General features: G+C 55.6%; 1 protein-coding gene across 19 annotated transcripts in view; it reads right to left on the bottom strand.

The window, feature by feature from the left end:
- The window catches only part of EP400 (E1A binding protein p400), a 114,226-nt gene that overhangs the window by 4,605 nt on the left and 83,469 nt on the right, over nt 1-26,152 (bottom strand). For 12 of the 19 annotated variants that reach the window (XM_082417156.1, XM_082417155.1, XM_082417144.1 and 9 more), the window contains 19 exons: nt 24,803-24,946; nt 24,524-24,607; nt 24,078-24,212; nt 23,868-23,912; nt 23,608-23,761; nt 23,248-23,489; nt 22,980-23,153; nt 21,633-21,769; nt 21,445-21,501; nt 18,583-18,661; nt 18,224-18,478; nt 17,136-17,184; nt 16,946-17,055; nt 11,004-11,211; nt 10,731-10,894; nt 8,898-9,116; nt 6,748-6,943; nt 6,262-6,386; nt 4,566-4,712 (listed from right to left, as the gene is read on the bottom strand). In XM_082417156.1, coding sequence (XP_082273282.1) covers nt 4,566-4,712; nt 6,262-6,386; nt 6,748-6,943; nt 8,898-9,116; nt 10,731-10,894; nt 11,004-11,211; nt 16,946-17,055; nt 17,136-17,184; nt 18,224-18,478; nt 18,583-18,661; nt 21,445-21,501; nt 21,633-21,769; nt 22,980-23,153; nt 23,248-23,489; nt 23,608-23,761; nt 23,868-23,912; nt 24,078-24,212; nt 24,524-24,607; nt 24,803-24,946 — 2,724 coding nt within the window. Of the gene's footprint in view, nt 1-4,565; nt 4,713-6,261; nt 6,474-6,747; nt 6,944-8,897; nt 9,117-10,730; nt 10,895-11,003; nt 11,212-16,945; nt 17,056-17,135; nt 17,185-18,223; nt 18,479-18,582; nt 18,662-21,444; nt 21,502-21,632; nt 21,770-22,979; nt 23,154-23,247; nt 23,490-23,607; nt 23,762-23,867; nt 23,913-24,077; nt 24,213-24,523; nt 24,608-24,802; nt 24,947-26,152 lie in introns of those variants that run through there. The other 7 variants (XM_082417157.1, XM_082417150.1, XM_082417152.1 and 4 more) reach the window with 3 other exon arrangements.

Below are 26,152 nucleotides of genomic sequence, written 5' to 3'. Positions count from 1 at the left end.
TGTACTTGCAAATGACAAGCTCCCAAGTAAATATGAGTTCTCATGGAAATTAAAATGAATCACCAGGCATTTACTAGTTTACTGTAACTTGAATCAAAAACTGTGAACCGCATTCACTGACATCAAAGGAACCCCTGAGTGAGCCTGTGCGAAATTTCCTGACGGGAGAGACGTTCGGTCAGCTACCGCAGCACATGGGCCACAGCTCAGATCGGCAGCCACGAAAATGCTGAGACGCCATGCATAACACCAAGGTGACGTCTTAAAATGCATCGATAAACTTGCAGAAAGTCCAGAGCTCCCAGTGCCAAAACTTAAGCAAACGGGGGACCCCCGAGCCGTGAGAAGGTGCTATGGCAGCTCGTGCCCGAGACCACATGCTGCAGGGGAAGCCTTGCACTGGGTTTTCATGGCCTCCCAGGTGCAGCAAAGAGACCAAGTCCGAACCCACTCAAAGGAGGAGCTAACAAGAGGGCCGCCCAATGCCCCCTGCAGCTGCGATCCTGGCACTCAAAGGGTCTGTGAGGAAGCCGCCTGCCTTAGGCCTCGGTGCTAGGCAGGGGAGGGGGAGACACAGGCTGGCAGACCAAACCCTCAAGCCACAGCTGAGGTGGTCCTGACAGCACCCATGGGAGCCCAGTACAAGGAAGAACCCACCTTCAACCCAGACCTCAAAGCCTTCCCACAAACAGAGCTTCAAGGGAAACTGGCTCACAAGAAGACAACTCCTATAATGACAAAAACCCCCCAGTTCCTGAAGCAAGAACAGCAGAAACAAGTAAAATGAGATGCACACGGACTTCAAATAGAGGAATTATCAGGCACGCACAAAACAGTGTGCTGGCCTGTGCAGCCTGAAAACACGTATGGGAACAAGAGACTACAAAGACCAAGCAGGTTTGAGACAAAAACAAACAGAACTTCGAAGAATAAAACACTTATAATCACCAAAATTAAAATTCAATGGACAAGCTTAACAGCAGATTAGACCTAATGAAAGGAAAACTCAGTGAAATGGGTGACAGGTTAGAGGACATTACTCAGAATGCAGCACAGAGACACAATGAAAGGAAAGCACAGAGACTGAAGAGACACGGAGGGCAGGAAATGGGGCAGAGGTGGCATCTAAAGAAACAGCGGCTGGTCATTTCCTAAACTGACAAGAGAGATCAATGCCCAGATTCCAGACGATCAACAAATTCCAAGCTAGAGCGTCACAGCATTTATAAAACGCCAAAGACAAAGAAAAGATCTCAAAAGGAAACAGAGGGAAAAAAGACAGGTTACCATCGAAGCAGCGACCCGCTGGACAGACATCTGACTTCTCATCAACAACAAAAGACCAGGAGCCAGGGAGTACTGTTAATGTGCTGAGAAAATAAATGTCCATCTAGAATTCCATACCAAGCAGAAGCATCCTTCAGGAACAAGAGTGAAATACAGGCATTTTCAAACACTATGGGAAACTCTGAAGGGTGTACTTCAAGCAGAAGAAAAGTAATTTTACATGAAAAGTGAAAATGAAACAGGATAGAAGGAAACTGCGTGATTGCAGCGGCATGTGAGTTGGGAGGGCCAGGGAGCAACGGTGTTGACAGACCAGTGCTCGAGAGCAAGGCAGAGACGGTGGTTTGTGCTATACTTTTTTTTTTTTTTTTTTTTTTTGGCTGTGTTGGGTCTTCGTTTCTGTGCGAGAGCTTTCTCCAGTTGCGGCAAGTGGGGGCCACTCTTCATTGCGGTGCGTGGGCCTCTCACTATCACGGCCTCTCTTGTTGCAGAGCACAGGCTCCAGACGTGCAGGCTCAGTAGTTGTGGTGCACGGGCCCAGTTGCTCCGTGGCATGTGGGATCTTCCCAGACCAAGGCTCGAACCCGTGTCCCCTGCATTGGCAGGCAGATTCTCAACCTCTGTGCCACCAGGGAAGCCCTGTGCTATACTTTGAAAAGGTAAATCTGCACATGGAGATTTTAGGATGACCACTTAGAGAAAAGAAAGAAAACATGTAATTTTCAAACGAGTCAGAGGAGGAAAAAAACCCAGAATGAGAAAAAATAAATACATAAATGTGATAAGAGAAGGCAAGTAAGGCTGGAAAGAGAAAACAGAACAAGTTGAAAACCCAAACAACATGGAAGCTGAAGGCCGCCCCTCCCAGGCCTCACCATAAAGGGAGTGGACGCGTCACAGGTAAAGGACCAGAACCGAGACGCGGCACGGTGAGAGTGAGGCGGCGTCCAGCCGACTGTTCCCGTGACGTACGGGTGGAGTTCTCAGTAGGAGGCACAACAGGCTGCCAGACCAAAACAGTACTTCAAAATAATAAAATTTAAAATTTCAATTTATGTGCAGCTAATAATAAAGCACCTAATATAAAAAGCAAAAATAGAAAGGAATATAAGGAAAAACGGATAAACCCATAACCAGAATGGGAGGGGTCTTTTTCCTCCATTTTTTGGCTGTGCCAGGCGGCACGTGGGATCCTCAGTTCCCCGACCAGGGATGGAAGCCGCGCCCCGGCAGCGGAAGCGTGGAGTCCCAGCCACTGGAGCGCCAGGGGAGGCCCAGAATGGGAGATTTTAACTCACCCCTCTCATAACTGACAGAAGCAGCCAACTAGTAGGCACAACACCCCGGATAAACCTGACCTGGAGGTGACAAAGGGACCCCACGCCGCCACAAAGCACGTCTCAGCGCACTTCACCACGGGATCCGTCCTGGGCCGGGTCTGGAGCGTGAAGAACAGCAGAGGGTTTGGCCCAGGCAAGGCTGAAGGTCAGGGAAGACAGAACTGCTGTCCCAGAGCTGGAGGAGGAAGGGCTCAGGTACAGAGGCACACACCTCCGGGGGGCCGTCCAAAGGCAGCCAGGGTTAAAACCCTGGGCGGGATGAGAGCTGGCTGCAGATGCGAATCTGGGCTCATGGGCACAGAGATGGGCTCAAAGCCTCGAGACTGGAGGGACCACGAGGGGAGGGGTGCAGACAGAGGGTTTTTAAAAAGACAAAACACCACAACCAAAGGAACAAAAAGTTGTAGCAATCTAGATAAAGAAGAGAATTTTCTTACTGTGCTGAAGGGTGATTTTAAAAACCCAACCCCGCAGAACAACCATCAGGAGAGCGATGTGGCCGAGCTTCCTGTCTGCACCTGTCACACTGCCCGGCAGGCGTCCCCAGCACGATGAGGCGGGAATAAGAAAGAGAAGGACGAAGGGGAAGATGCCAGCCGCCAGGACTCACAGGTGATGTGATCGACACAAAGGAAATGCAAACCAACTAGAACAGATTGAGGCTGCGGGATTCAAAAGTCAACATACAGTGTCCTAGAGACACAGACAAAAAGAGGGAACTTAGAGCAGAGTATCAGAAAATGCACATTACTTAGGAATAAATCTAATACATGCAATAAGATCATGACGGAAAAAAAAGTCAGAAAACTTACTTAAAGGGCATTAAAGAAGATTTAAACAGCAAATGATGTATCATGTCGGTGAACCTGAGGTCAAGGCTGTAGAGATGTCCACTCTCCCCCAAACTGATCTACAGAGTCAACGCAGTTCTAACAAAAACCCCATCAGTTTTGACCACGGCGTGTATACTAAATAAGCTGACTCAAAATCGATACGGAAGTGCAGAGAACCGGGACAGCAGGACGTCCCCGCCAGCAGGCGGTGGATGCCGAGAATCATGGTGCAGCAGGGAGACGAGGAGAGGGCAGTGTGGGCTCACGGGGACCGGGACCGCGGCGCTGAAGAGGAGCCCCCGAGGAACCGCACGCCACGTGTGCCTGGTCACACGGTGGGTCGCGGGAGAGGAGGGACTCCTGAATGAGTAGTGTGAAAGTAACAGGGCATTGCGTTCACGTGGAAAAATTAAATCTCCAAAAACCAATTCCAGGAAGGTTAAAGACATAAATGTGAACAAAAAAATTATCAAGTTTTTAGAAGATGATCTAGGAAACAGCACCATGACCTCTGGGAAGGATTTCTTAAGCAAAGCACAAAAGGCACTATTCAGACACAAAGAGATTGATAAATTCCAATACACTCAAATTCAGAAGCTCTGTTCGTAAAGTGAGTGAGCAGATAAGGCACAAGCCGGGAGAAGTGTGACACACAGACCCAAAGGCAGACGCCCGGGACGTACAGCCCCACCGGGAAGCCCCCACAACAGGCTCGTCCCAAGGGAGGGGCCCCGACGGTCAGCAGATTCGCACCGCTGCCACAGGAGGGCAGATGGCAGGCCGGCACGGGCCGCAGCTGAGGGACCACAGGAGCTCAGCGGGTGGGCGTACACACAGCCCCGCACCCCGTCCCGGGCGTCACGCGTGTGGCGGGACCCAGGAGACGGGCGATGCCGGGCAGCCGGCGGCAGCGGAGGGACAACCACGAGCCCTGGAAGAGCCTCACAGCAGAGCCTGCCACCGCAGCAGGACCTGAGCGCGGCCCCCCGGCCACGCTGCAGGGCCCCACGACGCTCTCCATGGGGCGCTGGTTGGCGGCGTCCCCCGCTCTACCTCCGAGCGCCCGCCGTGTCTGCTCCCAGCCCTCGGGCTCCCCGCTGCTCACCTGGATCTGGGTCTGCACCTGCTGGGTCCCAGCCAGTTTCTGGGCCTGGGAGATGGGCGTGGTGAGAAACTGGGTTTTAAGGGCTGGCTGGGTGGCATAGGTGACCTTCTGTGGTTGGCCCTGAGCAGCAATCTGCTGTGCCGTGATCTGAGGAAAAAGAGGCCGCCCAGGGTTAGAGCAGGCAAGGCTCTGTGTCCCCTTCTCAGAGCCACCGGGCCTCCTCCGTGGGCCCCGACTGCCCCCAGACGCCCGCAGCGTGACCACCCCGGCTCCTGGCCCTGCCTGCCCGCTGCCCTGTTCTTGCTGCTGCCCCCGCGGGGTGCCTGGTCCTGGGTCACCTCCTCCCCTGCTGGGAGGTCCCCTCACAGCCAGGCTGGGCTTCGTCTCCCATCTTCTGAGGCACCTGGTGCCATGTCTGCTCATCACGTAAGTTAAGCGAGTGAACTTGACAATACAGAAAACACACACAGTTTCCCAAATCTAACTTTAAGAATTTGGCATATACTCAAAACTATTTAGCACAAACAGAAACAAACCTGTACGCACAATCTTTACACATTTAGTCTGATTTTCAGTTTTCCCTGCCAGGAGCGTTTAAATACTATTCAGAAAGCCATGCGTGTATGTGGCCCATATATTCGGTTTACAAAGCCACAGCTCTGGACAGTTTTAACGTCTCAGAAGTCTTCTTTCAAGTTACGTGAACATACCAACTGGCACTTTGGCTACAGCCCTTCTCCTTCTCTCTTTCAGACGCTGGCTAAGCCTCCGTGATGTCCCAGCCCGGTCTCCGTTCCTGTCACACTGCCTCCCAGCCCGGCACGGCCCACCCCAGAAGTCACTTCACGTCGCTGCGCGTCGGTCAGTCTCTGAGAATGGGCACCAGCCGCCTGCGGAGCCCTCAGCACACGGGGACAGTGCGCCGGCGCGCTCCGGTTCAGAAAGCAGCGCAGATACAACACGGCGTTCAAGAGCCAAGTCGTCATCACCTGTACGCCAGGCTTCGGGCCAGCAGGGGGCAGACAAGGCAGAAGCCCCGGGAAACAGAGCGCCTTGCCTCTGCTCCTGCTCGTCAGCGCGGCCCCGAACCCCCGCCTCCGAGGAGGACTCGCCTCTGGGGCCTGAATCAGCTCAGAGCTGCCGCCCCCCCCCCCCCCGCCTTCTGAGTCTGGGGGTCGCTGACAGCACTCCTCTCACAGTACCCTGTCCCCTCTCGCCCCTCCCTCCGTCCATCCTCTGATGGCGAGCGCATGTGTACACACGTACACACACACACACACGCACACACACGTACACACACACACACGCACACACACGTACACACTCACACACACACGGAGACGGTCCTCAGCTGGCTCCTGTGCACCTAGACGGGTCGCACACCAGGAGCTACACCTGCTTCCCCGAGTCCTTCCGGCCCCTCCCAGTCATGAAGTTCAACACCCTGCGTCCTTCACAGTTGCCCCATGAGCCCGCAGTGCATGGGGGCTCCCCCTCTCATGAACTGTGCCCTCCCTCCAGGGCCAGCCCCAAGGCCGTCCTCTGTGCAGCCCAAGGCCACAACCACGGGGTCTCTGGTGCATGGAGGCCAGGCAGCCAAGCAGGGCCGGTTCAGGACCCTCTCCACCTCCGTGCATCCCACGCTTGGCAGCGGGGCCCGACTCACGTAAAGAGGGGACAACCGGGAACCCAGTACCTTCTGCTGGACGGCGGCCGGGCCTGGGGCGGCTTGCGGCTGGATGGCCTTCTGCTGCTGGACGGCTTGCTGCTTGAGCTTCAGCAGCTGCTGGACGTGCACAGGCTGGGCCACGACAGTCTGCCCTGAGAACACCGATCAGGTCATTTAATCACAAGCGCCAAGGAGGGACAAGGTCTCAGGGCTCACGGTGAGTTCAGCTTCGGTGATTTCTGTGCAGAAAACTACACGCTGAAATAACGCTGAGCTAAATAAAGCCTCCCTTACATCTACTTAAAATGTTTCTAGGTTCACAACGACATTTGGACAAAGGTTGGGGAAGTTAAGAAAGTGAATGGTTAAATCGAGGGACACTTCTGCTAAAATAAACCGTGACACACCCGAGATGACTGCGGGCCACAGCTACTAACTAGAAAAGGCTTGTCAGCCCCACTCAAGGCTGTATGCAGAGCGGCGGGGGGGCGAGGGGTGGCATGAGACAGGCACCTGCGGCTTTCTGCGGCTGCCCGATGGCCACACTGATCCCAGCAACGTTCATGGGCAGCGTCGTGACGCCCGGCGAGGAGACCACGGCTGCGGGCACCGACACCACCGGGGGCTTCGCCAGTGCCACCTGGGCTGGCTGGGGCGCCGGGGCCTGCATCTGCCCTTGAGCCTGCAGCTGTGAAGTGGGGACCCGGGTCTAGACAGTGAAAACAATGGGAGAGTCCAGAGACATTCAGCATTCCACACATCTGCAGACATTTCCCCACCAGCGGTCAGGTGGTGAGAAACTGACACATTCACAAAGGTGCTGCGTGGCGGTCAGCTAATGGAAACCAGCTCACTGTGGGTCGCCTACGTGCCCTGACCGTCACCAGCGGACACAGGGTGCGGGGCTCGGCAGCCCCCGGACGCCCGGGCGCACTGCTGCTCAGATGTGCTCCTGTCCCACAGCGAGCGTCTCTGCCTCCTGCATCTCAGAGCCTGACAGCACCCCGCTCCCGCCACACTTCCTACGCTCGTCTCCTATCCCTCAGCGGCCACAGAAGATCAGCCCGAAATTATGGCCTCGGCCTCCCACCAAGGGCCACCCTCGGTCTCCACAGGAGCTCCACCTCCTGCGACTTATCACTCGGCTACCAAGCACTTTTTTCCTTAAGTTATATTTTTTAAAAGGAAACTGGAAGTAGACCCGTCTTTATACATACAAAAGCTCAGACTACCTAAGAAAATACAAGGAAGTAAAAATCAGCCATAACCCTGAGGTGCCCACGTGTGGACGTGGGAATGATACCCAGCCCACCAGACCTGGTCCTTATCTGTGCGGCTTGCCAGCAGAGTGTGTAAAATGGGAAGGATTCTAGACATTCTGTACCCTGACTCTCCTCCTTTTGCAACAATCCTTTTCCAAAGCTGTGTACTCTTCCACTGTGTGCATGCCGTACAGTCTGTTTAGTCAGCTCCTCAGTAATGGACAGTCACGTCTCCCCTGATACAAGTTTGTACGTTTATTACTTTGTACTTGTTCTATTATTTCTTTAGGATATAGCAGAAATAGAATCATTGGGTAAAATAATGGGCACATTTCTTAGCTCAACTGACTCTAAGCCTCTCCAGAGGGAGCCGGTTCCCGCTGGCAAGCCCCGCCCGAGGCGTGGGCTGCCCCAAGGCGGGCCATCGTGCGTGATTACTACTCTGCTCATTTGAATTGGCATTTTCTTGTGAACACAGGTGACACCAAGCTTGCTTTCACAGTTTTTGTCCACTTCTAGCCCCTCTCTTACAGACTTAAAAGTGGAGTGAAGCACACGGGAAGCAGAGCCTGGGCCCCCAGAGCTCCAGATCACAGCTGTGTTGTGGGTGACAAGCTGTAAGATCTGGGTAAGTTACTGAAGGTGTGTGCCTTGGTTTCTGCACCTGCAAAATGGAGCTAGCATCAAAGCACCCACTCCTGCCTCAGCACCAATCAGGTGACAGGCGGAGAGCCTACGGCAGCACCTGACCCAGAGCAGGATCCCTAATGCTAGCTGTCGCCAGTGCCAGAAAGGGAGCCGCCCGCGCTGGGTACTGGCCTGCCTGATGTGACAGCATCTGGGCTCCAGGACACCGCCTCGACACGTGCCGAACGTAGTTGGCGTTCCCAGACACCCCTTTCACCACACCATCATCCCCTCCTTCAGAAACCTTCGATGCCTCTCCGGGCCTGCAGAGCACCGTGACCCCTGAGCCTGGCTCTGGGGCCTCGCTCGCCCCTCCACCTCCCCTCTGCTCTGACCACACGGGCCTCGTGCCTGGCCTCTGCCCCAGCAGCACCGGGACACCTTCCAGGGGCCACATCTCGCCCTCCCGTCGCCCCCCCCCCCTCCACGTAAAGCCTGCTCTCTCTCCGTGGTCGGGCTCGCTCCCCAACCCCCCAGCCTCTCAGGCCACCATAAGCTCTGCGACACCGACATTCTGGAAAGCGTGACTGTGTAAATGTCTCCCACGTGCTGTTTCGCCCTCTCCGAGGAGAACTTAAGTTCCTGGGGGAACGACCGTGCCTTTACTTGTCACTCCGCCATAATACCTGCAAGGGCCTGAGCGAGCAACAACGGTTCAGTTAAAACGGAAGGAGACGCTGCTCTGGAAAAACAAGCGTATCGACCGGAACTTACGAGCCGGGCCACCTGGAGGTTGGCCACGGTGGTGCCCGTGAGCAGGGCGCCGGGCCTCGGGGCCGTGACCGTGGTGAGCTGGGGGCTCTGCTGCTGCGTGGGCTGCGGGGGCTGCACCTGCACTTGTGCCGTTGGCTGCGGGGGCCCCGGCGGGGCCTGTGCTGGGGGCGCCTGCTGGGGCAGCTGCAGTTTCTGCTTCTGCATTTTGATCAGGTGTTCCTAAAACCCAGATAAAGTAATCTTTTCATCAACGTCAACTGTATTCCATTTCGTATATATCTTGGTTTTAAGTTACTGTTCTACTACCCGTTCAATGCCGAAGTAAACAGTTGCTGACGTGCAGTGTGCAAACCGTCCTCCAGGCCTTGCCAACATTTTTTAAATGTTCCCTTACCACTGACGAAAACTAGCAACAGTGATTCTCACAGATTAGCAAACTCATAGCAAAATTTCTGGGTTCTTATCGCTTACAAGCAAGGCGATTCAAATCTGCAGCACCACCAAAAATTCTTTAAGTCTTAAAATCGTCGTCCCTCTTGAAATTTTAAAATGTGCTGTAAGATAAGCATTAGCTCTAAATTTTGTACTCCAACTGTCTCCAAATGGAAGTTTAATTGGTAAATAAACCCATGTCTTTAAAAGAAGTCAAAGTATCACGATAAAGATAGCTCAGGAAATATTTTAGCGAATAAAAATGTTTTAAGGAAATTTGTATTGAGTTATTCACGACCGTCCGATCTCGTTCAAGGTGCTGAAAAAGAAAAGGACTTTGCCACTGGTTTAGGAGAGGAAAGGGAAGGGAGTAACAGAACCAGGCAAGTGAGCCGGTACGTGGGGCTCTGAGCAGCTGGAAGAGGGGAGCAGGGGCAGCTGAAGGCCCTGCTGCCTTAGAGCGGGAGGAGCGGGGAGGTGGGAAGGCGGGCCGTGGGGCGGCAGCGGCGGAGACCAGCTCTGAGAGCTCGCCTCTGCCGGGCGAGGCAACCCTAACTCAGCGCTGTCCGCCAGCTTCGGCGGCGACGGACACGTTCGGAGCTGGGCTGTCCAACGCGGCAGTCACAGCCACGTGTGGCCTTGCGCCCTTGAGCTGTGGCTGGTGTGATGCAGGACGGAACGCCTCGTTTCCCTGGCGCGCGTTCGGGTGCCTCCGGGACGAAGAAGTCTCAGCTGGTGCTCGCACGTCCTCAGCGCCCTCCAGCGCCCTCGTCCCCTCTGTCACCCGCAAGGGGCAGGCCCGAGGTCAGGTACTTACTGTGGCGGGCCCGGCAGCTAGCTGGAATTCTGAAGTGCCATCTTGCTTTTATTACACGCTTTTCTGGTTACTTTCTATGGTGAGTATGAATGCTTTTCCATTCGTGGCAGGAATATAGTATTTCCTTTTAAAACGAATGTGTTTACTTAGGTAACAGTACAGGTCGTACACAGACTGGCAAAATTCAGGAACATCAGCACTCAAATGAGAGAAACAATACTGCAAATGAACTATTCCTCAAGAAACCGAGTCTTCACCACCTCGTCTCTTAAAACTGTCGAGGAACCCTTTTCACTGACATTTTCTCAGGCTGGGAAAAGGGTCCCTGGAGCCTGAGCACAGAGCACACGCAAGCGAGTGGGAAGACCCATCCGGAAACAGGGATTAAGGCCTCCGAGAGCTGTGAACAAGCTGGTCGCGTGATCATGGAAGCGGCCCTGTGTGCCAAGTGATTTCTAAAGACAACACAAACACACTTCCCACATAAAGACGATGGCAGATTGTGCAAAACACACTCTGAATCACATGGCACGTCAAGGCATCATCACACAGTGTGTGCGTTCGGTTTTCTAGAGGACGCTCACCGGTGTCAACTTGCCCACTGCCTTGATCTGCGCCGGCGCCTGGGCCTGGCCCTGGATCTGCGGGACCTGCACCTGAGAGGCCGCCTGCTGCTGCTGCTGCTGCTGCCGCAGGAGCTGGAAGTGCGCGGGCGTGATGGTTTTCCCCGGCAGCTGGACCCCTGTGGCTGAAGAGGTCGCCTGGTGAGACTGCAGCCCCGCACACGCGTGCAAGCCTGAGCCCTAAGGAGCCTGAAGAGCAGGGCAGGTCACACAGGAAACCAACTCTGCCTTTACCTTGGGACACTTGAGTCACCAAAGACCGCGTCGGGGTCTGCACCGGGGTCAGGCTGGTAGTGACCACAGCCGAGGCCGTCACCGAGGTGACCGCTCGAACGCCCTGAGTCGGTGCCAGGGACACCATGTCGGACGTGGCCGTGGCCGGGGACCCAACTGCTCGAGGCTGGGCGTGGACCACCTGGGCAGGAGCAGAGCCTCCCGAGGTCTGGAAAAGGCAAAGAGAAGAAAACTGTCAGGCTGCTGCGCGACACGCAAGACTCTTTCCCGTCATCGGGTGCGGAGAAAAGGGCACCGAACTCTAAATCCTGGAAGACGAGGCACATTCCAGATGCTGGCCTTCTGACAGGGTGTTGAGGGACTGTTTCCCTTGTGAACTCCAAGCCTGTGCCTAGGGCTAGCGTGGATGGGTCGCCCGCAGAAGGGAAGATCGCGACGCTGCCACCCCCAGTCTAAAACACTGCCTGTCCCCGTCCCGCTGTCCTCACTCAAAAGACCTTGTGGTCCCAGGAACCATCCAGATGACCGTGTTTATTCCCCAGAAACGTACAGGCCCCTAACCCCCCGTGGCTATCCCCAGCCAGGTGCGCAGGCTGCAGCCCTGGACCCGCGCGGCGTCTCGACCTGGCCTCGCCTGCAGCGCAGAGCAGCCTCGCCGTGTCCTCGTCCCTCGGAGCCACGGCTGCCGCAGCCCCTCCGCAGACTGGGCCCAGCTCCACCGAGTCCGCCTCTGAAAGCACCCTGAAACATGACGCTGGACCCTGCTGGCCCCCTAGGTGCAGCCGGTCATTATGTTTTCCTGTCTAGTTTGTCCCTAATCTTACATTTCATTACCTACATATTTGAATCCAAATCCAACATCTTATTCTGTGCTTCCTATTCAACTCACCCGTTCCGTATTTCTTTTAATCACCTTTCTTGCCTTCCTGCAGATTACTTTCTTCTCATCCCACTTTCCCCTCCCAAAGTTTGGAAGTTATACTCTATTCTTATTCTTTTGGTGGCTTGTCTAAAAATTGTATCAAGAACTTACAGAAGTCTAATCCATAATTTCACACTTTTCCTTAACAATAAAGGGATTCTGGAATGTTTCAACATCCTGAGCCCTGCTCATGTCATTGTATCGTGTGTGTTATGTCTGCCTTTGTTGACCCTACAGTAAGTTACTGTTGTTTGTAAAGTCCGTTTTCACCTCAATCAGTTCATTTAGTCGAGATCTATAGGGAATTCTCTTAGGTTTTGTTTGGAAATGTTTGTTCTTCAAGGTATTTTCAGGGCTGGCAGTTATATTCTCTGACTACAATGAAGATGTCATTGCATTCCAGGAGCTGGTTCCTGGCTTCATTACTACCGCCGAGAAGCAAGCAGCTGTACCTCTGGAGGCGACCTGACTTTCTCAGGCTGCTTTGCAGACCTCCTTGTCGTTGGCATCATGTGCGTGTGGAGCCCCTTTCATCGCCCCCGACCGGGACTAGTTGAGCTGTGGTGTATATGGATCAGGGTCATCAATCAGTTCTGGGAAACTCTTACATCTTCACGTATTGTCTCTGCTCAACTTTCTCTCTGTCTGGAACTCTGAGTACATCCTCTCACTCCATCTTCTGTGGCTTTCAATTCTCTTCCGCACTCCCACCTGCTGTCTCCCAGTGCTGCATTCGGGAGAAAACTTCTTCCCATTTATCTTCCAGTTCACTAACTCTCTCTTCAGCCGTGTGGAAAGTGATATTAAGCCCAATTATAAGATATTTATTTTTCAGTACTGGTAACCATACTTTTCATTTCTTAAAGTTCTCTGTATTCTTTTAAGTACAGTTTCCTGGTTTTCACAGACATTCGCAAGCTTCTTTTATTTCTTTAAAGTAGAAAGTATCATTGTTCTCTAATCTACGCCTGGGGACCCCACCATCTCAAGTCTTTGAGGATCTGCCCAGTGGCTGTTGTTTCTGTTGGTTCTCACTCGTGGTGCCTTCTTTCCGTGTGTGTTTGGTTATCTGCTATTATATGCGGCTCATTATACTTGAAAATCACTGTGGACATTCTAAGAAGTCCAGGATGAAGGCACATTCCTCCAGAAAATCTGCATTTTATTCTGGCCACTTACCCAGGAACACTGCTCATCCAGGTCTACGTCACAATTTGAGGGGCTCTGGGAGCCCTTTTGGGGAGTCATCAACGTGAGATGCAAACTGACAGCTGACTTGGGGCTAGAGCTCCACAGGAAGAGCCCCCGCCCCACGCTCTGCTCAGCATGATGGATTTTACTTCTATTTCACCCTGCCCTAAGGGCTTAGCCATTTGGGGGCCTGCCTCAAGGCATCAATGCCTCCTTTTAGACTCTCCACCTGGGTGAGTCGAGCCTTGGGCTTGAACGGGGGGGTCCCCCTGCCTGAGAAGGTGAAGTGTACTCCAAGGCGGACACAAGGGCACCCTGTGTATCTCTCTGGGTTGCCTCTTCCCTTAGATTTTGGCCTAATAATTATTTACTCTTTTGTCAGCTCCTTGAAACTTTGAAGAGGATATTTAAAAATTTTATCCAATAATTTCAGTTCTTTTCATTAGCAGAGTGGTATAAATAACTTAACTCACCTTATCACCAGAAACAGAAGTCCTTTCCTGCACTACTGAAACAGCTTTCTCTCTAACCTTTTCTGCAATCATCTACTCTACACATAAAACATCACATGAATTTCCCTAAAACACACCTCTGCTCAAAGATTTTCAAGGGCTCCCCATCGCCTGGTGAATGAAATCCACATTCTTCAGCCTGAAATCCAAACCCCATGACAGCCTAGGCTCACTGTCACACAAGACCAATCACACGCAGCCGCTCAAGAGCCTCTGAGAGGTTGTGGGAACTACCGCTTCTCTGCTAATGCATCTTGTGCTCCGTCCAAACAGAACCGCTTGCTGTGCCCAGTATACACCATTCACTTTCCCACCACTAAACCTTTGCTTGTACGACTTGCCCTGCCTTCCAAAGAGCCGTTTTTGTGGATGACATCTTCCTATTCTGTGGAAGCCCAATGCTCCCTTCTCCAGAAAACCTCCCTGTTATCTTTACCTCCCTTTACCTCTTTTAGGTGCGGCCACAGGACTGACTGTAAGAACCCCATGAAAGCAAGCCGTGTGTTTGAGTCCTACTTCTAGCCCCACATCACCAGGGAGAGTATCTTGTCTGTAAGAGCTGTTCAAAAAATACATTGTGGATAAATTGCTTTATCTTTTAAAAATATGACCACAGAAATAGGTCTTTTCAAAATAAAATACCAAGTGCAATGATTTGGGCTTGCCAACCTCACAGAAGGAGTGACACTGGTCATAGGAAATGATCCTAATGCCACAAGCCTAACTAATAGCTTCTGTATTCAGTGAAGCGGCTGAGTCTAAAGTGGTTTATTACAAAGTAGAAAGAAAAATAAATGAAATAATCCGGTCACATCCTAGAAAAACTGTTTTCATATTTACTCTACTGCTTAGAGTTATTCTAATTTTTTAAACCCAATTTATTGAGGTGTAACTCACATACAGTAAAATTCACCTGTTTCAGGAATACAGTTCTATGAATTTTTATAAATGTATAAGGCCGAGTAGCCACCAGATACAGATACAGAACATATTCTGTTTTCTGTCCCTAAAGCCTTGCCTTTTCCATGTGGTTTAAATGGAATCACACACACATGAAGGCTTTCAAAACTCCTGTCAGCCAGCACAACGCCACTGAGATCCGCCGTGCAGCCGCACGTGCCAGCAGTCTCCTGCACCGCCGGGCAGTGCCAGATGGGACGGGTGCACCATCTTCCCTTCCGCTCACCTGCTCAAGGACATTTGGGCTGTTCCCTTATATCGTAATTATGAACACAGCCACTAAGCACATTCATGCTCAGGTTTTTTGTGCAGATGTGTTTTCATTTCTCTTGGGAGAAAACCTAGGAGTGGAACTGATAGGTTGGAGAGTAGGTGTACGTTTAATTTTGTAAGAAATAAACTGTTTTCCAGAGTGACTGCTCAGGTTTTGCTTTCCCATCAGCAATGAGAGTTCCAGCTGCTCTGCATCCTCACCAGCATTTGATACTGCCAGGCTTTTCTTTTTTTACAGCCCTTCTCAGAGATGTGTAGTAGTAGTAGACGACTGTAGTTTTAATTTACATTTCCCTAGTGACTAACAACGTTGAACATCTTTTCGCATTCATCTGCTACCCATACGCTGTGTATATATACGTATGTATCTCCGTATGTATCTTCCATGGTGAAGTAACTGCTCAAATCTTCTGGCCGTTAAAAAAAAATTTTTTTGTCCACTTTTAAAAGTTGTTTGTTTTCTTATTATTGATTGAAAAATCTTTGTATAATCTAAGTACCAGCCTTTTTATCAGATACGTTCTTCAAATATTTTCCATGCCTTGCTTTTCATTTTATTAACAATATCTTCCAAACAACAGAAGTTCTTGATTTGATGAAGCCTCATTTATTAATTTTTTTCATAATTTGTAGGCTTTTGGTATCCTAGGATATCTTTGCCTAAAACCAAGCAAAGATGTTCTGTGTTTTTTTCTAGAAATTTTATAGTTTTGGGTTTTACATATGGGCCCATGATCCACTTTGAGTGACTTTTCATATACAGTATTAGTAACAGTTCAAAGTTCATTCGGCTTTGAATGGCTCCCCAATTCCTCCAGCACCATTTGTTGAAAAGACTGCCCTTTCTCCATTTAAATCCCTCGGCACTCTTTTGTTTTTCTTTTTAAATTTTATTTATTTTTGGCTGCGTTGGGTCTTCATTGCTGTGTGCGGGCTTTATCTAGTTGTGGCAAGTGGGGGCTACTCTTCGTTGCCGTGCGGGGCTTCTCATTGTGGTGGCTTCTCTTGCTGCAGAGCAGGGGCTCTAGGGGCGCAGGCTCAGTAGCTGTGGCACGTGGGCTCAGTAGTTGTGGCTCGTGGGCTCTAGAGCGGAGACTCAGTAGTTGTGGCTCACGGGCTCTAGAGCTCAGGCTCAGTAGTTGTGGCACACGGGCTTAGCTGCTCCGTGGCATGTGGGATCTTCCTGGACCAGGGCTCGAACCCGTGTCCCCTGCATTGGCAGGCGGATTCTTAACCACTGTGCCACCAGGGAAGTCCCTCCCCCGGCACTCTTAGTAAAAATTAATCAACTATGTACACATGGGTCTATTTCTGGACTCTCTATCCTACTCCATGGATCTATGTGTCCATCCTTTTCCCAACACCACACTATCTAGTTCACTACCAACAACACCTTCATAGAAAAGACATTTCTCAGAACCCAACAGGGACGTCACTCTATTTGCCAAAGCACTGCTGACTTTGAAGCAGCTTCTCACTCAGGGCACATGCTGTCTTTAGATCTGTGACTAAACTGCAACTCAGGATGTAAATGTAAACTCCTTAATTTCAGTTGTTTATTTTTGTTTTCTATGGTGAAACACCACAGACGGGCAGGTGTGTCCTTTGGTGAGTGCCCTGTCTCCTTCTGGTTACATGCTCAGAGGTCTTGTGGCTCTGCGTCGCTCTGCGTCTTTCCCTCTGCCCAGATCTGGCCCCTTCCTGTTTCCCACGCGTGGGCCTAGACACCCATAAACACACTGCCCCGCCTTGTGTCCCGTTGTGCAATGGCGCCACGTCCACACACACGGGCAAACCTGCCGCTACAGCACGTGGGCACCCTGTCCGTGGAGTTGGAGAGGTGCCCTCGCACCCCCTCCCTCCTCCTGGAACCACGGTGGGGGATTTCAACACTCTCTCTCCCAGAAAGCACACGTGGAAACCATCCTCTGCACCCCTCAATGTCCTCGGTATTTTATGAAACGCAAACTAGATCAGGACTTTCTGTACCAATGGAACGGAATTTTTTTTAAGAAGCCAACAGCTACTGCAGCGTCCTGGGTCATGCATGCCACCAAAAGCGCCCAGGAGCAGGGGCAACTCACAGTCAAGGCTCCAGGTGCCACGGGTGAGGCGAGGCGCTTGTTAATGGACTGGAAGGTGGCGGCGGGGACGCCGGCGATGGTGTTCACGATCACGTTTCCACTCACCGCGCCTGCGGGGAGAGGCCAGGAGGTAGGAGGACAGGAAAGAACGCACCTCCAGCAGCGCCATCTTGCCCGTGTGACTTCTTACCCGTGGGCATGCTTGTCCCTGTGACAGATGTCTTGATGGTTCCCGCCTGCTGAAGAAAGAAAACCATTTGAATTTCAGGTCAAGCTCCGCCCCGCGTAAACACTCCAAAGCCTTCCACCTCATCAGGATCAAATCCAAACTCTTGGTCACGGTTACTCGGCCCGCAAGGCTGACTTGAGCCCCCTCTCCCCCCACCTCCTCCCACAGTGCTGAGTCCGTCCCTCGGTCACCAGGCTCCGGCCACACTGACCCTTCTGAGCCCCACGTCTGCCAAGTTCACGGCCTCTGTGCTGGCTGTTTTCCATTCTTTTCTGACTAATGTCACTTGGCCGCAGCCCAGGGGCCAGCCCTGCAGAAGGTCTCTTCCTGACCACCCACCACTGCTCTCCTGGGCAGGGAGCAGCCCTCCCACCAGGCAGGTGCTTAGTTTTCTGAACAATGAAGGACGGAGCTGCCAAGTGCACACCGAATGCCACTGCGGCAAATGTAACAAAGAACATGGGGTGGAAATGACCCCGTACGACAAGACCGTCCCGCGCCGGGCAGCAGTGCTTCCCCACGTGGGACTCCGACGTGTCACCAGGCACACGCAGAGAGGGGACGCGGCAGGGCACGGCGGCGACAGCGCAGGGTGCGTAAGATCGACACATCGCCTTTCTTTTTTTATGCACTTTACCACCTTCCTCTCACGGGCACTGAAGACGCACACGCGCGTGCACAGCTCTGAGGGAAAGCGGGGCAGGGTCGGGAGAGGGCGGGCTGCACTAACAGTACCTGCTCTTCGAGTCTGCAGGGACAAGAGAGGGCGACCTCTCCACGCTTCACAAGACCCTAGTTCCACACCTCCCGCTCACCTCCACCTAGAAGAGTGGCCTCGTCTCCCACATCGCTGCCCAGTTAACCCAGCCCGGAGGGCGGAGCTGACCCAGCACGGGAGAGATGGGGTGAGACACGCGCTTCCTCGAGGGGGAGACTGGGGGAGACTGGGCCGGCCTCCCACTTCCTCTGGGAGAAGGGTCCGCGGGCTGGAAGCCGCAGGACCCTGGACAGGGGCGCGCTGGAACCGACCGCTCCGTGTGCCTTCTCACCAGCACTGCAGCGCTGCCCACCGTCGTGATCGCGGGGGGCGCCTTCGGCGGGGGCGGCGTGGGCTGCGCCGGGGGCTGCGCCTGGGCCTGGGGCTGGACGGCGGGCGGCCCCGTGGGCTGCTGGCTGCCGGCCGATGGGGGCTGGGGCAGCGGCGGGGGCGGCTGCTGGGGCGGCGGCGGCTGCGGCTGTGGCGGCGGTGGCGGCGGCGGCTGCGCCACGGGCGGCTGCTGCGCCTTCTGCTGGTCGGCCAGCGCCTGCGGGGCAGGAGGGAACGGAGCGTGTGGAGGAGCTGGCCCGGGGGGCCCCCGGCCCCCGGCCCCCCTCGCGGCCCTCCCGCCGCCCGCTGTACCACACACACCTTTTTCTCCTTGGCGATGCGCTCCGCCCGGAGTGATGCGACCTGAATAGGAGGCAGCGGTTTGTCGTAGTTGATTCCGCTAAAGACAAAAGAAAAACGAGAAATAAACTGCAAGTTCTAAGTAGACAAACGTGCTAGAAATCCAAAGCCCTCATTTCCCACGACGCCAGGTGCCCGGATGCCAAGGCCGGGGCCCAAGCGGCTCGGCCCTGGAGAGGAGAGGCTGCCACTCTGCCCCAGACCTCGGCGGCTCCCATTCCCTCACAAGGACCGCCTGCCAGAGGCGGGCCTGGGCCCGGTCCCCGCAGCAGCGGCACTCGGCACGGCGCCTGGATACCACGCGTCCCCGAACACGTGGGGCAAGAAAGCCCCTCGGCGCCGTGCTCCTCACCACAAACCAGCCGCCCCCGCCCGCCAAAGCCAGGCCTGCCCCCGCCTGCACTGAGCGCCAGCCCTCGCCCCGCGGAGAGCAGCCGGCCACCCGCCCAGTGCCATGAGCGCCCCACAGCCCTCCGCACGCAGCCTCTCACAGAACCCTTGCTTCCAGGGGCTCCTGGGCTCCCACCCCACTGACGGTCACCTACCAGCCTTGAGTCCTGCCACGGGGAGGCTGGCTCTGCCCTCGTGCGCCGCCTCTGCATTTCAGGGCGGCCCAGGTGCCGGTGCTGCACCTGTCTGGCCCCTCTGGACACCAGCCCTCCCACGTCACGTGCCCCAGCTCGCGCAGTGCGTTCTCTCCCATTCTCTGACCTCGCCCACGTCAGTCCACTCAGCCCCCCGACCCCCTGAGGAAGTCGTGCAACCCAGCCTGCCGCCCCCATATTCGCATGCTGGCCCCCCTCACCCCGTGTCTCTCCATCACGCCTGGTGGCAAAGCCACAGCCTCAGCAGACTCCCCACTCCGCCTGCCCCAGGCCTCCACCGCTGGGGGGAAATTCAACCGCTGGGCGTGGCGACGGTCCAGCCGCCCCAGCACTTCCTGCTCCACACCCAGCTCCCTCCCGGGGCACACGGCCTGGCCTCCCACCGCTTACAGACCCTGACCCTGGCCACTTCCTAGAGGCACCCCCGCGGCACACGTGGCCTGCACGTGGCCAAGGCCAGCCCCACTCCACCCTCATCCTGTCCCCCGACCTCTCCCACCGACGCCAGACACACAAGAACAAAACCGAGCCACCGAGATGCCCTGCAGGTCTGCACTCACCTTGCAGCCTCTCTCCAGCTCACTCTGGTCGGCCTCACACCGCCCCTGCTTCCGCCCAAACTGCGGGCCACCCCTGCGCTGCCCTGCTCCCCACCGCGGTGGCACCATCCCCAGACCTCCTCCCTCCCATCCTGCAGGCCAGCCTTCTATTCGCCCACCCTGCCCTCCGTGCCCGCCCACCCGCCCCGTTCTCCTCCGCTCGGCCAGGCTAGGTTCTGTCCCCTGCAGGGTGAATCCTCGCCCTCCGTGAGGTTCACTCAGAGTCTGTGTCTCGTGCGAGAGAAACGGGAGGGCAGCACTGGGCCCGCCTCGTTCGCTGCTGAACCCCGGCCCAGCGTGCTTTTCTTGTTAAGAAAACCAATTAATGAAATAATCATCAATTCGATCAATACGCACATATGGAACATGTGCTCTGCGCCTCTAGCCTCTAGAACCCCTACGTCCACGAAGCTCATGCAGACGCTGAAGGGGTCAAGTAAAAACACAAAGACGATCCGCTCCAGGAAGAAACACAGAGAGAGGCTGGGGCGCGAGTACCAACAAGGAGAAGGTGACGTGTGAGGGAGGGCCTGGCGGGGGGCTGACGGGTCCAGAGAGACAGTCCCAGACGGAGTGACCCGCAAGGCAGAGCCAGCCGCCAGGCGGAGGAGCAGGCCGTGGAGGCCGGGGTGCACGGAGCGGGCGGGCAGCGCAGGCCTTGGTCCTTGGTGCGGCCGGGAGGGGCCGGGGGCCCTCAGCAGGCACGGGCCCGTGTCAGGCGTTATCTGCAAAACCTACCTGGTGACGAGGAAGGCTTGAGCCAGAGGAGCAACTAAGTTCCATCCGAACATGTGTTTTTTCCCGATATTTTATTACAAAAAGGCAAACGTGCAGGAAGTTGCAGGGATTTTATAGCAAAAGTCAATGTGCCGAGCAACTCAGACCGTACAGTTCTCTTTCCCTCTGTCCGCTCTCTCACACCTACCCATCTCTCTACCCATCTACCCAGTCATTTTTCTTCCTTTGCAAAATTTCAAGGCAAGAACACTCACCCCAGGTCTTCCCTGGTGGTGTAGTGGTTGAGAATCCGCCTGCCAATGCAGGGGACACGGGTTCGAGCCCTGGTAAGGGAAGACCCCACATGCCACGGAGCAACTAAGCCTATGTGCCACAATTGCTGAACCTGTGCTCTAGAGCCCGTGAGCCACAACTTCTGAGCCCGTGAGCCACAACTACTGAAGCCCACGTGCCTAGAGCCCATGCTCCACAACAAGAGAAGCCACTGCAACGAGAAGCCCACGCACCGCAGCTAGAGAAAGCCCACGTGCAGCAACAAGACCCAACGGAGCTAAACATAAATAAAGAAAGAAAGAAAGAAAGAACACTCACCAGCACCCCCCAACCCCGGTCAACTGGGTACATTTCTAGGGCGGGGCCGAGCAGACGTATGCCAGCTCAGAGGTGGCACAGCCGCTGTGACGCTGTTAGACTGCAGGCAGGACACCCCGTCCCGTGAATGGGGACACAAGTGTGCCCGGCCCGCCTCACCTCGACACCACCCCCAGCTGATGCCTGGACACGCCATTTGCACAACAATTCACTGAACTTGTAGGGTTTAAGAAAACACTAAAATGAAATCATTTCAAATGATGAAAACCGTGTCACAAACACAGAAATACCTTTCTGCCAACACAGAAGCGTGCTTGGGGTTTTTCTGAAAGGGATTCATGCCAAGCCTGTAACACAGAGAGAGAGAGAATTACTGAAGAGAGGAAAAGGCACTGAAGAAGGAAGGGAAGGCCAACGACAAACAGGGAACCCAGCCCCCCGACCCCGCAGAGCCGGCGTAGGGGCACGGGGCGCGCACAGAGGCTTGATGGGGGGGCTCCTCTTGCCCGCAGTCATCTTCATCAGGTCAAAGTGGCTCGTGTACAGCTGGGTGTGCGTGGCGTTCTCGTCCTGAGCGTACATCTGGCCCGTGCGCAGAGGACGGTTGTTCTTACTCTGAAACAGGATGCGGGTGGCACAGCAGGGTCAGACGCCGAGCCTGCCAACAGGGTCCCGACTGGGAGGTCTACCGTGACATGCCCGGCTTACACAGTGAGTCCCTTCTTCCCGCCCTTCTCTCTGAGACCCAACACAGATGGAACAGCAACGCCACAGCGGCCGTCGTCCACCGACCGCGAACACCCTCCGGCCTGGGCAAGGCCTTCCCGCCCGCCCCGCCTCCAGCTCGGCAGGCAGCGGTGAGGCCGAGTGGCCGCGCTGACACAGCCAGCGGCCCGCGGCCAGCGCGCCTTCACCCTGGTCGGCCCCGGGGCACCAAGCGGCGGCTGGCCCCCAGTTTGGAGACAACTGTTTCTAGAAAATTGAAAACCGAGATTCGTTAAAGAGTGCTTATAGAAAGAAAGTAAGTAACTTCCATGAATTAGAAACCCGGGAGCAAACTTCATCGAAGCCCAGGATGTCTGCCGCTGCCCCGCAGGCCCTGGCCCGTCCTAGGCAGGAGACGCGGTCATCGCTCCCACCCTACAACTGGGCGCCAGCCACAGGCACACGCCAGCCCGACGCCGCGTGCACAGGCTTTCTGCATGGAGGCCACAGACACCCTCCTAGGACAGGCGAGGAGCTGAGAGGCAGCAAGGCGGGGACAGAGCAGACGGAGAAATGGCAAGAGACAAATACAGCTCAAGGGAGACAAGAAAAGGCAGCGCCCCGGAGACCTCCTCAGCAGCCACGCAGACTCGTGGGGCCTGGCCGCCCCACAGGTGGCCTCCTGATGACAGACACCACGTACCCAGCTGTTCTGCACTCAGAGTGTGTGATGCCCGCGGCTGGGACCAGAGTGTCTGGCGCCTGTCAAGCCGCCACAGCGGCCAAGGCCCCGGGAAAGCACAGCGATGCAGGAAGAGGGAGGCACCGAGAGGCCCTCCTTCAGGGACGCTGAGAGCACAGAGCAGTGCCCGGCTACACACGCAACCCGGGAGGCAGGACGAAGCGCCAGGACGGCGCCGGGCCACAGGCAGCACACAGGGTCTTGCGAGTGACGCAGCAGCGCGGATGCTCTGTACCGGGCAAGATCTCGGCGCAGGGGCTCCGGCCGGCGGGAACCGGGACTGCGGCCGTGTCTGCCCCAGCCCAGGGCCGCGCCCAGCGCCCCGCGCCCCTCCCTCCCCCTGGCCGAGCCGCGTGCCCCGCGGGAAGGGGGCCTCACCTTCCCCTCCTCCCTCGGGATGAGCACATTCTCATAGCGGCTGCGGCACTGCTTGGAGGAGCGGTAGATGCGGCTGCAGGAGTTGACGACGTCGCTGACGAGGTCCCAGTTGGGCGTGTGGGCCGGGGACACGATCGTGAGGTTCAGCGGCAGCTCGAGGAGCTGCTTCACGGCCTGGAGGACCAAGTTCAGGCGCCGCGGGTCAAGGCGCTGCGCGGCGGCGGGCTCCCCGCTCCCCAAAGGGCCCCGCCCGAGGCCCAGGGCCCACCTGCAGCAGCGCCCAGTCCTCGCTGATGAGCCACTCAGGGTTGTCGGGAGCAGCCTCGGCGGCCGGCTTGGCGAAGGTCGGCAAAGGCTTGGCGAACTGTGTCTGCTGCTTCAGCAGGATGTTCTTCTTCTGCTCTTTCCCCTCCCGGCGAACCTTCAGCATGCCGGGCGTGGCGCGGTCAAACAGCGACCGCGGGGGCACCACGGCCTCCCCGTGACGCTGCTTCTTCTTCCTGCCTGCAGCTGCACGGAGAGGCGGCTTCAGCCAGCGGGTCGGCGGGGAAGCGGGGCAGCAGGGCCGTGGAGGAGGGTTACCGGGGCCACCGGGAGCGCCAAACCCTCTCCCGCCACAGGAACCCACCTGAGGGGTCCGTCTTGTGTCTCCGGCGCTCCTTCCTCACGTACACGGGCGGCAGCTTGGACTCCGGGATGGGAGTGGTTTCGTACATGAGACACATGACCGAGTCGATGTAGATGTCGTTGTCGTCCTGGGGGGGCGTGGGCGGCGTCCAAAGCTGCGTGTGGGAGGGAGAGCCCTGAGCCGTGTGGCCCCAGGAGCAGCCGCCCGGCAGGGCAGGAGGCGGGAGGCGCGCCCAGGGACACGGGGAGGCGGGCACTCACCGGCATGACCTCCGTCTGCCCGTCGGCGCCCTCACACACGAATTCCTGCAGGAGAACGGGAGCTTTTCAGGTCCACCCAGCCCTGGCTTCAAGCTGCAGCCGCCAAGCATCTACCCTGACGCCGGTTAAGCCTTGAAAACAAGCTGGCAGCGCGGCTGTGCAGAAGCCCCAGGAGGCGTGTGCGGCCCGTGCCCCTCCCGGCACACGTACCGCGCCGCAGGCGTCCTCCCGGGTGTAGGTGAGCAGCTCCTCCTGCTCCAGCTCGCGCCGCGCCCTGGCCTCCCGCTCCCGCAGGCTCCGCGCGTTCCGGGCCTCCCACTCGCCCACGGCCGCCAGCACGGCACCCTGGAGAGACAGCGGTTGTGCCCGTCGCCACCCGCGCCCCCCCACCCCGCACTGCCCCCGGCCCCCCGGCCCGGGCCCTCCTCGTTGTTCCCAGTGCATGACCCTCTTTCGAGCACCAAGCTGCTTCAGGACCGAGGAGAACTGCACCTGCAGGTTCCTGAGGCTTCTCTCCCTTCCAATCAGCTTGTACACGGGTGGGTTCGGGTTTATTCCTTTAATTCTAGGCAAGTCACACTTAGTTCCAACCCAGTTTAACCCGGAAGAATTTGAGATTCTCACATGTTAAGATGGTCAAAAGTTCATTCTCTTACCTCACTAGTTCTCTCCTTTTCTTGATCAGTGGAAGTATGGAATAATTCCAGGTAATTCAAAGCGTATTTTTCAATTGGTGTGAGCTGTTCCAAGATGTATTTTTTGAACACGGTTAACAGCAAGTTCACAAGGATTTAGTTCCTCTTATAACCCCCACCAACACTTGAATCAAAACAGCGACTGTTCTTGGTCAAGATGAACAAGAAATATCTCCCAGAAGGGTCACATGTTTAAAATATTTAGGTGCCAAGAAGCAAACGAAGTAGAAAACGCCAAACCTGCCCCATGAAGTCCGCTAACTCCTCCAGCGGCGAGGGCTCCTCGTCCCACCGGGAACCGTCTGGGGGCCGAGACCCGGGTGCCAACTCCTCCGCCGGCTCGTGCGTGTCCTCCTCCTCCAGACGCTCGATGCTCCTGAGGGCCTGCGGGAAGTGTGCCCTTAGTGGACGTGACTCGGGTGCGCTTTGAGCACTTGAATTGAGGGGTACGGCCCACACAGCCGACTACATGCCCACACCGTACCGAGCCTCCCACGGTGACGCCTGCTCTTCTCGGCCCCCCTCGCACGCCTGAGACGACGGCGCCGCGGGCACAGGGAAGACGGGCACGCCCTCGAGGAGAGCCACAGGCACACAGGCGGACACGCAGAGCCCGGCCCCCAGACGCAGAGAACCAAGCAGGACGGGGTGTCTGGCTCCATCTCACAGCCGCCACCTGCCACCCGCCCCGGTCCTGACCATGAGAACAATGCTTCGCTGTGCACGAGATACAGGCCGTGGTCCGTGGTGAAGACAGAAACCAAGCCCCCAGAAAGCGTGCTGCAGACGGCGACAGACACGTAAGGGTCAGTGTCACCACAGTTCAAGAAAGGCCCATTAGACTAGCAGATGCCGCGTGCGCCTCTCGCAACACCCGACAGCCAGGGGCTGGCAAATTTAGACACACATGCTCACATCGGGGCCGGGGTTGGGGGGACCACGCAGCTGAGAGGATGTCAGTTAAGAACTGGAACCTCTTTCCAGGGCAATCGGGCAACATCTGCAAAGTTTAAAATGTAACCCTTCCTCACACGATACCCAGAAAGTATTTCCAGACAGACCGTACGTCTAAGTATGAAGAACAAAACACCGAAACACGTAGAAGAAAATAAAGAAGAACCTCTCTTAGAACGCAAAAGCACCAACCATGTGATGAAGATGGTCTGCTGGGTGGCATTAAGACCAAGAATTTCTGCTCGCTGAAAGACAGCATTAAAAAAGGCAAACCACAGGTTGGGAGAAGACATTTTACATGTATCCCACAAAGGCCTCGCATCCAGAATACAGAAAAAAAGCCAACAAGCCATTAAGAAAAAAAGACAATCCAGTTAAAAAAAAAAAATAGGAAAAAGACACGAAGGAGCACTTCATAAAAAAGTATCCAGGCTGCCAATGAACACAAAGCTCACCAGCCAAGAGCAAACTGCAATTCAACCAGAGACGTGCCCACACTGTCCCTCACGCCTGTACCTCTGAACTGGCCCCCAGTCCAGTGTCAGCGTAGAGCCAGGTGATGGTCCTAACCCACACGTCCGCGGGCAGCCCGTCTCCATCGCCCTCGTCCCCCGGCCACACCTGACCCCCACTGTC

This window comes from Balaenoptera physalus (genome assembly GCF_965194825.1).
Source record: "Balaenoptera physalus genome assembly, chromosome: 12".
NCBI classification, from domain to species: domain Eukaryota; kingdom Metazoa; phylum Chordata; class Mammalia; order Artiodactyla; family Balaenopteridae; genus Balaenoptera; species Balaenoptera physalus.
This window is presented reverse-complemented; position numbering and strand designations above follow the sequence as displayed.